This window comes from Lates calcarifer, linkage group LG13, assembly GCF_001640805.2.
Source record: "Lates calcarifer isolate ASB-BC8 linkage group LG13, TLL_Latcal_v3, whole genome shotgun sequence".
NCBI lineage: Eukaryota > Metazoa > Chordata > Actinopteri > Centropomidae > Lates > Lates calcarifer.
Window position 1 is genome coordinate 23,123,099 of NC_066845.1, and position 12,837 is coordinate 23,135,935.

The 12,837-nt window shown below is 41.1% G+C and overlaps 1 protein-coding gene across 2 annotated transcripts in view; it reads left to right on the top strand.

Annotated features, from left to right (window-relative positions):
* The first annotated feature begins 2,622 nt into the window (after positions 1-2,622).
* Positions 2,623-12,837, top strand: part of LOC108878401 (tight junction protein ZO-2) — a 74,442-nt gene continuing 64,227 nt past the window's right edge. The window contains exon 1 of one of the 2 annotated variants that reach the window (XM_018669058.2): positions 2,623-4,413. In XM_018669058.2, coding sequence (XP_018524574.1) covers positions 4,354-4,413 — 60 coding nt within the window. In that variant the 5' untranslated portion in view covers positions 2,623-4,353. The remainder of the gene's footprint in view (positions 4,414-12,837) is intronic. The other variant, XM_018669059.2, reaches the window with a different exon arrangement.

The window sequence follows — 12,837 nt, forward strand, 5'->3', positions numbered from 1 at the left end:
TGCACCAGCCTGCCTGTGTGTCTGCACTTTGGTCCTACATGCCAACGGATTTACCACCAGCTGCGGCAGTATGATCTGACCAGATATGGATCCAGTGCATACAGCATTTTCTGAGGAGGGATTTAACAAAGTGACCCACAGCATCGATTCACTTCTGATAATCTGGTGAAATGCAGCAAAAATAGAGCAGCTCTGGCACTGATTCTGACTCTTGTGTTGTCCAAGCCTTGGCTGTCGAAATTGCTGCTAGACCTAGAGGATACCTACCCACCTACTGGCCACCTACCTAACTGTTGTCTTACTCACCTGTCCAATCACGACTCATGCTTCCCAGTCAGCTAGTTTCCAGCCTGCTAGCCTCTGGCCTGCACCAGAGTTGACTAACCCTGCTGGGCAGCCCTTGCTGACATCTTGCCTGCTCCTTAGCTGTCCTTGCTGATGTCAAGCCTGTTCGTGAGTTGGCCATGCCAAAGCAGGATGTTTTGGCATCAGTCTAGTCCTTGTTGGCCTCTGGGTCATCCTGATATCATTCCCAGTTGGCAGTCTGCCTCTCCTCTCAGATGGAGACCAGGACAAATTCCCATTCTTTGACTAGGAGATTACAGGCTCAACAGGGTCTCCCTCCTCATCACTTGCTCGTCCCTCATCGGTTGTTTCATGGTCTTGATTTTATTTTGTGTTGTATTTCTGCTTATAACACATCTTTCTCTAATGTCACTATCAGTATCATCCTCTCTGCTTTTCAACAGCATGATTAAAGATCTTATCAACAACTCAAGTTTAGAAGGACTCCACAGCACAACTAAGAGACACTGGTAAAAGTTCAAAACAGTTTGCCTTTATTAAGGCTCAGCAGGCAGGAGTAAGCAAGGGCAAACAGTAGGCTAATGAGCTATGATCATCTTAGTTTCAAGATGGCTTTGGGAATCAGGATCCAGTTCTTTGGTTTTATCAACATTCCACTGGAGATGTCATCTATGCCCCATTCTGTGAAGTGGGAAATGGAGTGTTGATGGACTGTGACAGAGTTAGAGTATTATATGGTAGTGCCATTGGTATTTGAGGTGTGTGGTGCTGGGTAAAGAACTGATACAGTCATCCCAGGGGCAAGGGCCCCTAGGAGTGTTAGAAACTGACCAAAATAATTATCACATAAATTATAGATGAAAAAAAAAAATGCAAATATGGAAATTAAAAATGAAAAAGTGGAATGCATCAACAGATGTTCAATAGTTATGCCAAGTCAGTTTTTATTAATATAGCACCAAAGCATAACAGAGGTTATCTCAGGGCACTTTTCATATAGAGATATTTATGACAGTGTTAAAGGCACAGCCACAGGACTCCTTTGATCATTAGAGGGTATTTAAAGGCACTTCTTTTCACCCTCCTTTCTTTCATCATTCTGTTGTTTCTGTGTTTCCCTCAGTAGCCTCTAGATGTCACTGTTTCCCTGTGAATGACAGCCCCCCCCTCCCACCCCCCCCCCCCCCCCCCCACACACACACACACACACACACACAGAGTCATAGTCACACTCATAGGCAGGGGCTAAATCACAGCCTACGCTTGATGAGTTTGCTATGAAAATTGGCCTGGAAATTTAAGGTCAGTAGATAATGGATGTGCTGACAGAGTGAGCAATTCACCACACTGAATTAACTTAGTAGTGTAAGTACACACTCATGTGCATTAAGCAAGTATTGTTATTGCTTTACATACCTCAATCATTGTTGAAGACAGTCTAAAAGAATAAAAATGAAGCTTGAACAAATACAATCAAATACAAAAGTTGTGAAAATAATTGTTTACAGATGAAAGATTATTAGATTTTTTTCAATTATATTTAAGGGACAGTCTGAGTCAGATTTTTTTTTATATTAGTTTGGTTGAATATTTAATATACTTATTTATGGACAGTGTATTTAATTAAGGCAAAAATAAAGGCTTAATTTAAGTTAATCAAACAAAATAAAAACCTGAACCTGAACTTAAAGTCAGGCAGTAAACTGATCTAGAAAGCAATTAACCAAAGTGATTTCAGAGATGCATCAATAAACAGCAGCTAACAGCTGTTGGCTACATTGCCATAAATCACCACAGAGGGAATTCCTCAAGATTTTGGGGACCAACTGACCTTTTTCTCAAGCAATGAAATCAAACAATAAACAGCAGGATCTGGATAGTTGAATGGTTACATAAACGTAACACAAACTATTGAAGTTGTTATTAAATGCCCAGATTTCTGAGAGAATAAGGATCAATAAATCAGGCTGATGTGAGTGGTGGTGGGCTAAAGTCAGTGCATACAGGTGGTTGAGAACAATACAAATTATGAGGAGGAAAGACTTTTTTAGTTTTAGCCTGTAGCCTTGCCTCTGTTCCACATGAGCTCTTATTCATTAACCAACAACTCCAATATAAGGTAGTACTGTTCAATAAGAGGGAACATCCAAAGCACTCCTCTCACAAAAGAGAAAAGGCATTTATTCAGGTGGCTATTTCATGATGGAATTCATAAAACCATGAACACATACGAGGTATGGCTGTCAAATAACAAGACTGATGCTGTAATAGAATTTTATTGAACATCAACATTTTTCAGTGTCTTTCTCCTTCAACATACTCCCCTTCTGCATCAACACACCACTGCATTCTGGTCTTCCACTTATCAAAGCAGTGCAGTAGGTCTTCTTCAGACAGTTGTCTCAGAACCTCTGTGGTTCTTTTCTTAACTTCTGACACAGACTCAAATCGTGTTCCTTTGAGCACAGATTTGATCTTAAAAAGGAAAAAGTCACACGGTGCTAGATCAGGTGAACAGGGAGGGTGATCAAGCACTGGGATTTGTTTTTGGGCCAGAAGCTGCTTTTCCTTTTGATCAGGAGTCAGAGGTTTTGGGACAACTTTGGCACACACTTGTCATGTTCAAATTTTCATGCTAAATTTGCTGAACTGTCTCTTTATCAGTGGACACTATTTCTGCTCTCATTCTTATACTGAGTCCTTTGTTGAATGTTTTCAGAAGTGCCTTCACTAAATCTTTTGTGCCATTCAAACACATGTACATGTGACATGCAGTGTTCCCCACACAATGTACAAAAAGATTCAGCTGCTGTTTTGTTCAATCTTAACAAAAATGTCAAGTTAATGTGTTTCTCAGTTTTTAAACTAATCATTTTCCAACGCCTTAGCAAAACCATGTGCACTTGAATCAGTAGTTAGCAGTGAACTAAAGATGTTATTATCTTATTGGAAACTTACAGCAGTTGTGTGTGAACACCCAACCTTTAATATACAACATCAGTGTGACTGTGGGTTGTTAATCAGTTCATTTTTCATTTTTAACATGTATGTGTCCACTTCGTGACAATTCTTCAAAGGCTGCTGGCTGGAGTTTTATTCTAAGTGTTCACATCGTGTGGAAAAAGTAACCGTACACTGTGCAGTTCATCTGCAAGCTGATTAGAGTACATAGTACTGCATGTAGGCTACACTGCCTTTTGTCTTTTCTTTTATTTATGAATGTCATATTTCATCCTTCATATGTTAACAGACAGAACATCAAAGCTGTTTGCAGGAAGTCAGGCAATACATCCAGGAGTTCCTCCCTTCCAGCCCAAAATATCTAAACTGTATCAACAAGGCAAGAAGCAAAAAAAGGCTTAATTCCACCTCCTCGAGGTTCATGAACAATCAGGACTGTGTCTGTCAATAAGCTTTAAAAACACAGAGAAATCTAAAAAATATATTATTTGATTGTCACTTGAAGATTAGAAACTGAAACAAAAAACAACTACAGGCTCTCCCAACACATGAAAGGTACATGCACCAACAACAAAGTCTGTCTTCATACTTCAACATCCCTTCTCTTCATGTCATCACAAGTAAGAGCCAAAAGGATCTCAAGTGTAACTGGCGGAAAGGAGGAAATTTCCGTCAGTTCTTGTGGTGGATTTAGCCGGAGAGAGGTGTTCAGTGAGTTCGGTTGCTCTAAGAAATGAGTCAGCTGACAGACTCACACTGGATACATGAAGTGCTGCTACTTCCAGCAAATACAACACAGCGATTCCAACGAAGGAAACAGGAAATGTGAGCTTCCATGATTGTCGTGTTGTCTAGCAGCAGTGTGAGCTGACAGTTGTGCTGGTCGCTCGGATGGACCTCCCTCTTTCTGCCTGCTGGCTCCAGTAGGCTGTCCGCCCGCAGGAACTCTAGCCTGGCAGCGACGAGGGCGGAGATATGTTTCATTTCAGAAATTAGCCTCTACGCAAACCACCGTCTGAATTCACACTGCTTTGGTTTTAACTGCGACGACAGAGCGACTGATCAGCCGAGTCGAGGGGAAGCAGGATGCCGGTGAAAGGCGGAGGAAGACTGGCCTCTTACCCGAGCAAGAGCGAAAATGTCGGAGTAAGTGCCACTGCTCTGTATTTGACATGTGTGACGTTACGTTTGGTAACACGTAACCTATTAACTCCGCCATAACGCGAACATATCTCCTCTGATGGTTTTGGCATCGAAGTGAAGGGCGTGTGTTTGTGTGTGATTTAAAACCTGCCCGAAGCGACTGTGAGGTGCATGTAGGCCAGCCAATTGTCAGCGTGTCAGTACACCTGTTGTGCCTCAGTACAGCCAATAGAGGAGCTTGTTTCATAGCTGGTCTAATATGTTTACAGTCGTTTCTCAGCTTGTAACGTGAGAAAGTGGAAGAACTTTCCCCTAAACCCAGTGTAGATTCTGACAGTCTGCAGTGACTGTGATCCTCTCCAGATTGACATCTTTGATGTGATGGGAGTGTTCCCTGGAGATTATAAGGTCACGGAATGTAATCAGCAGACAAGTAGGGCGTGCAGGCGCGTGCGTCTATCGCTGCCCTGTTTAGTTCAGTGCCATGAACTTAGAGGGTAGCCTAGTAGTTTCACTGTGAATCATGAACAGTGCATATTTAATGAAAATGACGAGCCTCTTAACTATTTTGAAAGCACATATCTTTAAGTCATGTTGCTGTGATCACAGGGGAAGGATCACACAATAACAACTCTCCCAGTTGTGTGCGTGCGTGTATGCCACCCTAAGGCTCCCTCTGGTTGGAGATGAACTTTTGAGATGAATGGTCATCCTTAATGGGAAAGCCTGGGGACTGTGAGTGTGTGTGTGTGTGTGTATGTGTGAGAGAGCGTGTGGTGGGGGGTGATATGCAGGAGAGTTTTCTTTAGATATTGTCATTTGTTTTTGAGCCTGCTCCATAATGAATACTTACATACAGCATGTTGGAAAACTGCAGTTGTAAACTGCACAGAATGTTTTGAAATGCCAGTCCTTTGCTTGTCAAATGTTACAGCTCAAGTTAAAGCAGTTAGGTATTAGGAAGTGTCAGGTGAAGTTCTGAAAGGGTTTGATGTATCAATACAACAGTAATCACTGAAAGCAGACCAACTCTTACTTAAAAAGTGTGGGATGGAAGTAGAGTAACTGCCATTTGGCATTTAAGCGTTGGAAGCTGCTGACTTTATCAAATGCAATGTAAACCCTGGAGATAAATGAAGTGTGTACACTTTAAGAGTGTTGGTTGCCTTTTCTGCACTGACAAAAACAGGAATCAGCTTAAGTGTTAGAGGTGAAACTGTCAAAGAGTTGCAGTGTCAGTTGACATGTAGCAGGTGAAAGCATGTACTGTTCACTGGAAGGCATCATCACCTTCTCAAAGATCAGTGGTACTGAAGTATTAATACTCCCATGATTCAGTGGGGCCTGTTCATCATCTCAATTCTTTTCAATTCAGTTCAGCCTGAGTGACGTATTCACGCCGACACAGCTGCTGACAGTGAACAGGGAGCACATTCACACACTGGTACATATCAAATATAAATGGCTGGCACAGTCAAACACTGGTGTACTACACTCAGTTGGCAGTTTATTAGGAACTAAAACTAAGTCTGTCTAATCTTAAAGTCTTGCAATAAATCCTCCTTCCTGAAGGTTATAAAGTTAAACTTTTGATGAAAGAAGTATTGATTCAACTGTATGATCATTTTGAATGAGAATGTAGTCCATGGGGATGTTGAACTTCATTGCGTTATGTTGACAGGTGCTCTAAGACTAAACAACAGGTATACCTCTTTGTGACAAATAATTTTGGCACTATTTGAAGCACTTTGATTCCCTCATTTCCTGCAACCTAAGGTGCTTCCTGTCAGAGTGTTAGGACTTAAGGTTGAGACATAATTGAAATATATGTGTGTTTTAAGTCAGGGAATGCAAATGTGAGTTTCAGATATCCTAATGTGTAGCTTTAGAATGTGTGTTTATTACACCTGTGTTTAAACGGTAATCCCTATGAGGGTAGATGTGCTCAGGGCTGTGGACCAGATTTTGGCATTAACACCGCACCACCACCACCACCACCACTTCTCCTCCCTCTCCCCATTCCATCCTGTTGTACAACACACAAAGAGTCTCTATAATTAGACTGTTCACATTTGGGATGATTATAAAAGATTGAGGCAGGGGTTTCTGGTTGAAGAATCAGCTCTTCTTGTTCTCATGCCACCATGTAAATTTTGTGGGCTTGTTGGCGAATACAGCTGGGTGTCAATGGTCCCTGAACTGTGCTTCCCATATCATACACAATCAGAAATGTCTCGAGGACTACGACAAAGTGCCAAAGCTGCTGACCTGGGCTCCAAACTCCTCAGATCTCTGAATCCAATGGCAGCAGATCCTTTGGGTTCTGTAGGTTGCCTCCATGGATCTGACTTGTTCTAGGTCATCTGACAGATGCTGGGTCAGATTGGGATCTGGGGACTTTGGAGGCCAGGTCAACACCTTGGACCTTGTTGTGTTCCTGGAGACATTTCTGAGCAGTTTTTGTGGTGTGGTGGGAACATTATCCTGCTGGGGGAGACCCCTGACATTGGGGAGTGTTGCTGCCATTGGGGTGTGTGCTTGGTCTAAAACAATGTTTAGGTAGGTGGTATGTGTCAAAGTAACATCCAGATGAATGAAGGACCCATGGTTCCTCAGCAGAATGTTGTATTGTCACAAGATGATGAATGTCATTCACTTCAGCTGTTATGGCTGATCAGTGTATATCTTATATCTGTGTATGCATCAGCTGGGTGACTAAAGAAATTCTACTCAAAAATCATTCAAATTGCAGGATGGGTTTTATTGAGAGCCTGGACATATGTCTCCAAATTCTTGCAGTAACAAAACTGAACTCTCTGATCCTGCTTACACTAAAGAATCTCAGGCATGGCAGAATGTGTGGCATTTGAGGCTGGAAAATTGAGTATTGTGATTATTAAATTCTGATGTAATGTGTACTAGAATGGCCAATTTTTCTTGTAATGCTGTTCACCCACACATGTACATCACCAGCTGATAAATATGTTTAATATGAAAGATCAAATCACTATGTACCTGCTATTTCCAACTCCTGGAAATTTATGGAAGTCAGTAATTTTTAGACTCCAGTAGTCTTCAGGTCTGCTTCTGTCTTTATCCCTCTAAGCCTGTGATGTTGTGTATATATTTTGTCATTCTGTTCAGCTTTCTTTGCCTCACAGGCAACCTGGGTTGAAACCTTTAGCCAAGTGTCTGCATTTTTATTTTAATACATGTACCCCAAATTGCCTCCGATGTGCGTCATCAGTGTGCGAATGTGTGTGTCTGTGCTAGAAAGCACTATTTGTATAGAACAAGTGCTGTATGAATGTGTGTGTGAATGGGGTGAATGTGATCTGTAGTGTGAAGCGCTTTGAGTGGTCGAAAAGACTAGAAAAACGCTATATAAGTACAGTCCATTTACCATTTACATGTGACTTTGTGTGTATGCAGGAGGCTCAGCACCAATACAGCTATAACACCAAGGTTCCTAATGTGGCCCAGACGAGAACACTTTGTTACTTAAATGTTCCTGTTCTCTGAATTTCCTGACTTCTCAAGGAGGACTGATTGGGGACTTTGTGTATAAGAAGACGCTCCTTAAAGATGTCAGATATTTCAGATATTCCCTGACCAATGAGAACCATGTCACATGAGCTTAGACAGCTGCTGGGAGTGGCTGACTGATAAAATTCCTGCACATGTCTTTATGTCTCCCTCCCTGTGTTTCTGTGTTTACTGGCACTGCCCTGTGGCTGGGGAATAGGTTCAGAGGTCAAGGGCGTGGTGCACTGCTGAAACCCAAGCTAACATCAGGGAAGACCACATGTGGTGCAAAACTGGTCTCTTACTGGTCTGTGAATGTGTGCAGGACTGTAAACAATATGCAAAGATTGGTATCACTTAGAAAATTGCAAATCCCTCCACTTCATTCAAGACCAAGCACATTGTCTTGTAATGTAAGAAATTAAACTTTTTAAGTAAAATTGCAAACAGTATATTTGTATACTGTATATGCCAAAAAGCCATATCTTTGGTCCAGACCTATTACTTATTAGCAAGTTGTTTTTGTGGTGTGGTGGGAACATTATCCTGCTGCGGGAGGCCCCTGACATTGGGGAGTGTTGCTGCCATTGGAGGGGTGTGTGCTTGGTTTGTGACAATATTTAGGTGGGTGGTACGTGACAAAGTAATGTCCAGATGAATGTAAGGACCGAAGGTTCCTCAGCAGAACATTGTGTTATAATGAGATGATCAGTGTTATTCACTTCATCCACCAGTGGTCATAATGATATGGCTGTTCAGTGTATATACCCCTGATGCCCTCCACTGGAGGGATAGGTACTGAAGTGTTGACCCCTTGTGGTTGTGCATAACAGCAATACTTCCTTTCTTTAGCATTCCACCCTCCACCCTCACCTGGCCAGATCAGTTACATACTGAGAATATCCTGTCTGAGGCCAGGCCTGGTTTCAGACTTCAAACGTCAAAATGACTTCAGGTGCATCTGAAATTAGTGGAGACACACAAGTGTGGACATCTAAACATGATTGTTGTCTGCCAATAACTGTTTATCGCCCAGTTTATGTACATCTACATTTATTTTTATCTGCATCAAACAGCCATAACATGCAAATGCACATAACAGGTCACCTGGAGGAAGTGAGGTGATGGTAGTAGATGTCTAGGCTAATTTTGGCTGGAGTATTTTCAATGATTTTGCTGCAGGTAATGTTACTGATGCCTCCATGATCTGCCTTAGTGTATGCAGCTGTGGGGGCCATGTTGCTGCCAGTGTTCCACTTCAGCCCCTCCAGCCATTTTCAAACATCCATGTAACAATTATTTTGACAATTGGTAAACACTACTACATTGAAGTTGTCCAGCTGCAGTTAGTGGCACCCAAGTACCACTGCACAGATTTATGGTTTATAGGTGGTTATTGTGTATGGTATGGTACTGCACAGAGGTCAGATTATGATTTTTACTTATGGTCAGATAGTATGTATCTAAAATAAGCCCAAGATAGTTTGTGGATGTGCAGGCAATAAGAGAGAAATGGTGCCATTTTCATTATTTTCTATTATTCTTATTTGTATTCTTTCTCTTAATTATATTAGCAGCTTTCATGACATTTCTAGTCTCTGCCCTGTAAATTTTGATTCCTTTGTTTCTGTTCTTACTTTCATCTAATAAATTTTAGCTTCACCATTTACAGACCCAGAGGAAGCTTTAACTGGCCATGTGGTGCTATGTGGGGCGGCAAGTGGGGTGGTCAGACTATACCCAGCAGTGACCATGGCTAAAATTGACCATTACAATATAGGTACATTGTATGAGAAAAATAATGTGTTTTATGAACATAGATAAATCAACATAAATAAAAATATGAACCTTATTTTACAATAATAGACACATTTCCGTGACTCTTTAATTATGTTTTTGAAGGCACTCAGGATCCAGCCAAGATAAGTGATTCAAAGCTTTATTGTCATATGCAGAGAGAATGAGTTGCACAAAAGTTTAGGCCCCGCATTAAAGTCAGTACTTAGTAACACCTCATTCCTCTTTTTGCAAACACTTTTTGTAGCAGCTATGTCTTTCTGTTGTTGACTGATGAATTTCCAGCCTCTCTTCCTGCAGGTCACTTCTGTGTGTGAGATATTTTATTCTGTCCTGTATACACAGTATAACATCGACCCACAGATAGTCAGTGATTTTCAGGGGACTGTGGGATCGTTTGAAAAGCTTCAGCTTGTGTTCCTTGAAGTGGTTCATGGTGAATTTTGAGTTTGGATCATTGTCCTGTTGTAGAAGCCAACCTCTTCACTCTCATCTTATTGACAGACTACAGGACATTTGCATTCAGAGTTTGCTGATATTTATTGGAATCCATTCTTCCCTCTGTCTTTGAAGTGTTACACACCTTACCACACTACAACACACCTTTGGTGATTGTGGCTAGAGAGCTGAGAGTGATGACTTTTATCCTTTTTTTTTTTTTTTTACATTGGAGCCATCATTTCCCTCTTTCATTCCCCCTTTTATTTTATCTTGAATTGTGAAGCATGTTGTAAAATGTGTTTCAGTATAAGCTTGGTAAATGAATGAATGATTATCCCTATGCATATAATAATCAGTGTTTCCCCTACTGCACCCCCAGAGCAGGCCATTCCCCCTGTGTCCCTCTGCCCTCCCAAGAAACCAAAGAAAAAAAAATTTTGAATAACAAAATTTAAGAAACCCAAATATTTCATTTTTGTTATCTGCTTAATTTATGTGCAGTTTTTTCATTTCAGCTCAGTGTGATAATAACGGTCATGCTTCATGCTTCATTCCTCCTGTTTCATTGTGCGCTTCAGATCGCTGAGTGTATATGTAGAGAATCTGGATAGTTTTATGCATCTGGCCCCAGGTTTCTAGGAACAGAACTGAATCTAGCTGTTGTTCTGCCTCTGACCTCAGAGCAGCTTCCACTGCCCTCCTTTCCTCACACATTAATACCATCAAACACCAGCATGCTGTCGGAAAATGAACTGCCTGTGCGTCCTTATATGTGGCTTTTGATATCAGAAAATTCATCTGACATGTTTCTGTTTCTTCTAACATTTTCATATTTGTGTCTGAGAGCATTCTTGGACACAAGAGATCACTGATTATATCACTCTCCTTCTCTTTCTCTCTCTCTCCCGCACACACACACACACACACACACACACACACAAATAGCCTGTGTAATAAACAGCTCTCCAAAGTGTTCTTCCTGTTATTTCTCAGTAATTACAGTGTTTCTCAGAATAACAACCTGGTCACAACAGGACAACACTTTCTGTGTTGTTTTCAAGTCTGTGAACCAGATAACTCAATAAAATGTACACAAGACACAAGTAATGTAATCTAATAATGTCATCTAATAGACAAATGACACAATTATTTGTAGCAGTTTCAAGCTCTCCAGTCCAAAGTTTGGATGCCGTTAGTCAATTCTAAAGCGCTAACGAAAGGGTTCACTGTCTGTGCAGCATAAATCAGCTCAATTTACAGCAACATATTAGGTAGTTTTTAAAGTGTAAGAGTGACTGTGTTTAAGCCTAGAAGCTTGTACATTAAAAACAAAACATGAAGATGCTAAAATATTTGTCACAAACCAAAACCAGGGCTTCCTGTTATGTGTTTACTTGTTTAAAATATTAAGCAACATATCATCATCTTCTTTTTCAGATAAGTATCTGTTTATATTGACTTAAAAGAATCTAGTGTTGAATAAAAAGACAGTAATGATTCTTTAGGCATGTTAAAGCAAACAAGTTGCACAGTGGAGTGTGTTTGTTACCACAGAAGCTGTGCAGGTGTATTTAGCACTGACAGTGGTGATTTTATTGCTGAATTCTAAACAGGATGAGCTGTGAAAACAACAACATGACTCACCAGTCCCTTATTTACATATGACATACACACACACACTCACATGGCAAATTATGCAGGTGTGGCAACTTGTTAGAGGAGAGTTGTACGTACAGTGCACAGCAACAGATCTGCTGTGTCTACGGGATTCAGCAGAAACATAGGTCAACATGAAGCAGGCAGTCTTTGAGGGTTTGAGCAGCTTATTTGTACATTAAGATCCAGACGTGACAACAACCTTCTGTAAAGCTTTCCATGAACACACAACTGCTGATAGCCTCTGTGTCCGGATTCCACTGCTGATAATGATCATATGTGATGTTATGAATGTCTTAATAAATCAATAAACAAGGGCCCGCCGGAACCGTCAAAATCAGTACTATCTTTGCTTTGGTCCAAATAGTGGTTATAGTCTTGTCTTGGCCTCAGGACTCAGGGTGTGGTGAGCTGGAAACACAGAAAAGAGGACTCTGCTGCAGGAAGCAGTCTGTAAACCATCACTCCCTCTTCCTGTCATTCCATAGATAACGTCGTCTTAGCCATGTTCATTTACAGGAAACAACAATCTGCAAGGGAACACACACAAAGACTGCCTTCCCCTTCCCCTCCCTCCATCACTGACACACTCAGACATGTTGGACTCTCATCCCCTCTCTTACTCTTACCTGAGGCTTCTCCACAGCTCTTTATTTTTGGTGTGGGTTTGGTCTTGTTTCCTCTCTCCTCCCCCTCTATCTGGCCTGTAGACCTGGTGACAAGCAGCTTCATTGCAGCTGACTAATTTAAAAAGTCCTACTACCTTCCTCCCACCATAAGTTGATTTGGACACCCAGATCAAGAGTCTTGATAAGAGCACTGTGTTTGACTCTTCACTGCATCAGGCTCATGAAAAACTGCCATTCGTCAGAGGCTTAACTATGCAACAACAGTTTGTCAGTTAATGAATAATGACGTGTAAACTGGTTTCACTTCAGACAAATATTTATCAATACAGTTGGCATCAAAACTATGTAAAAAATGCTCAGTTATTTCATTTAACTGATT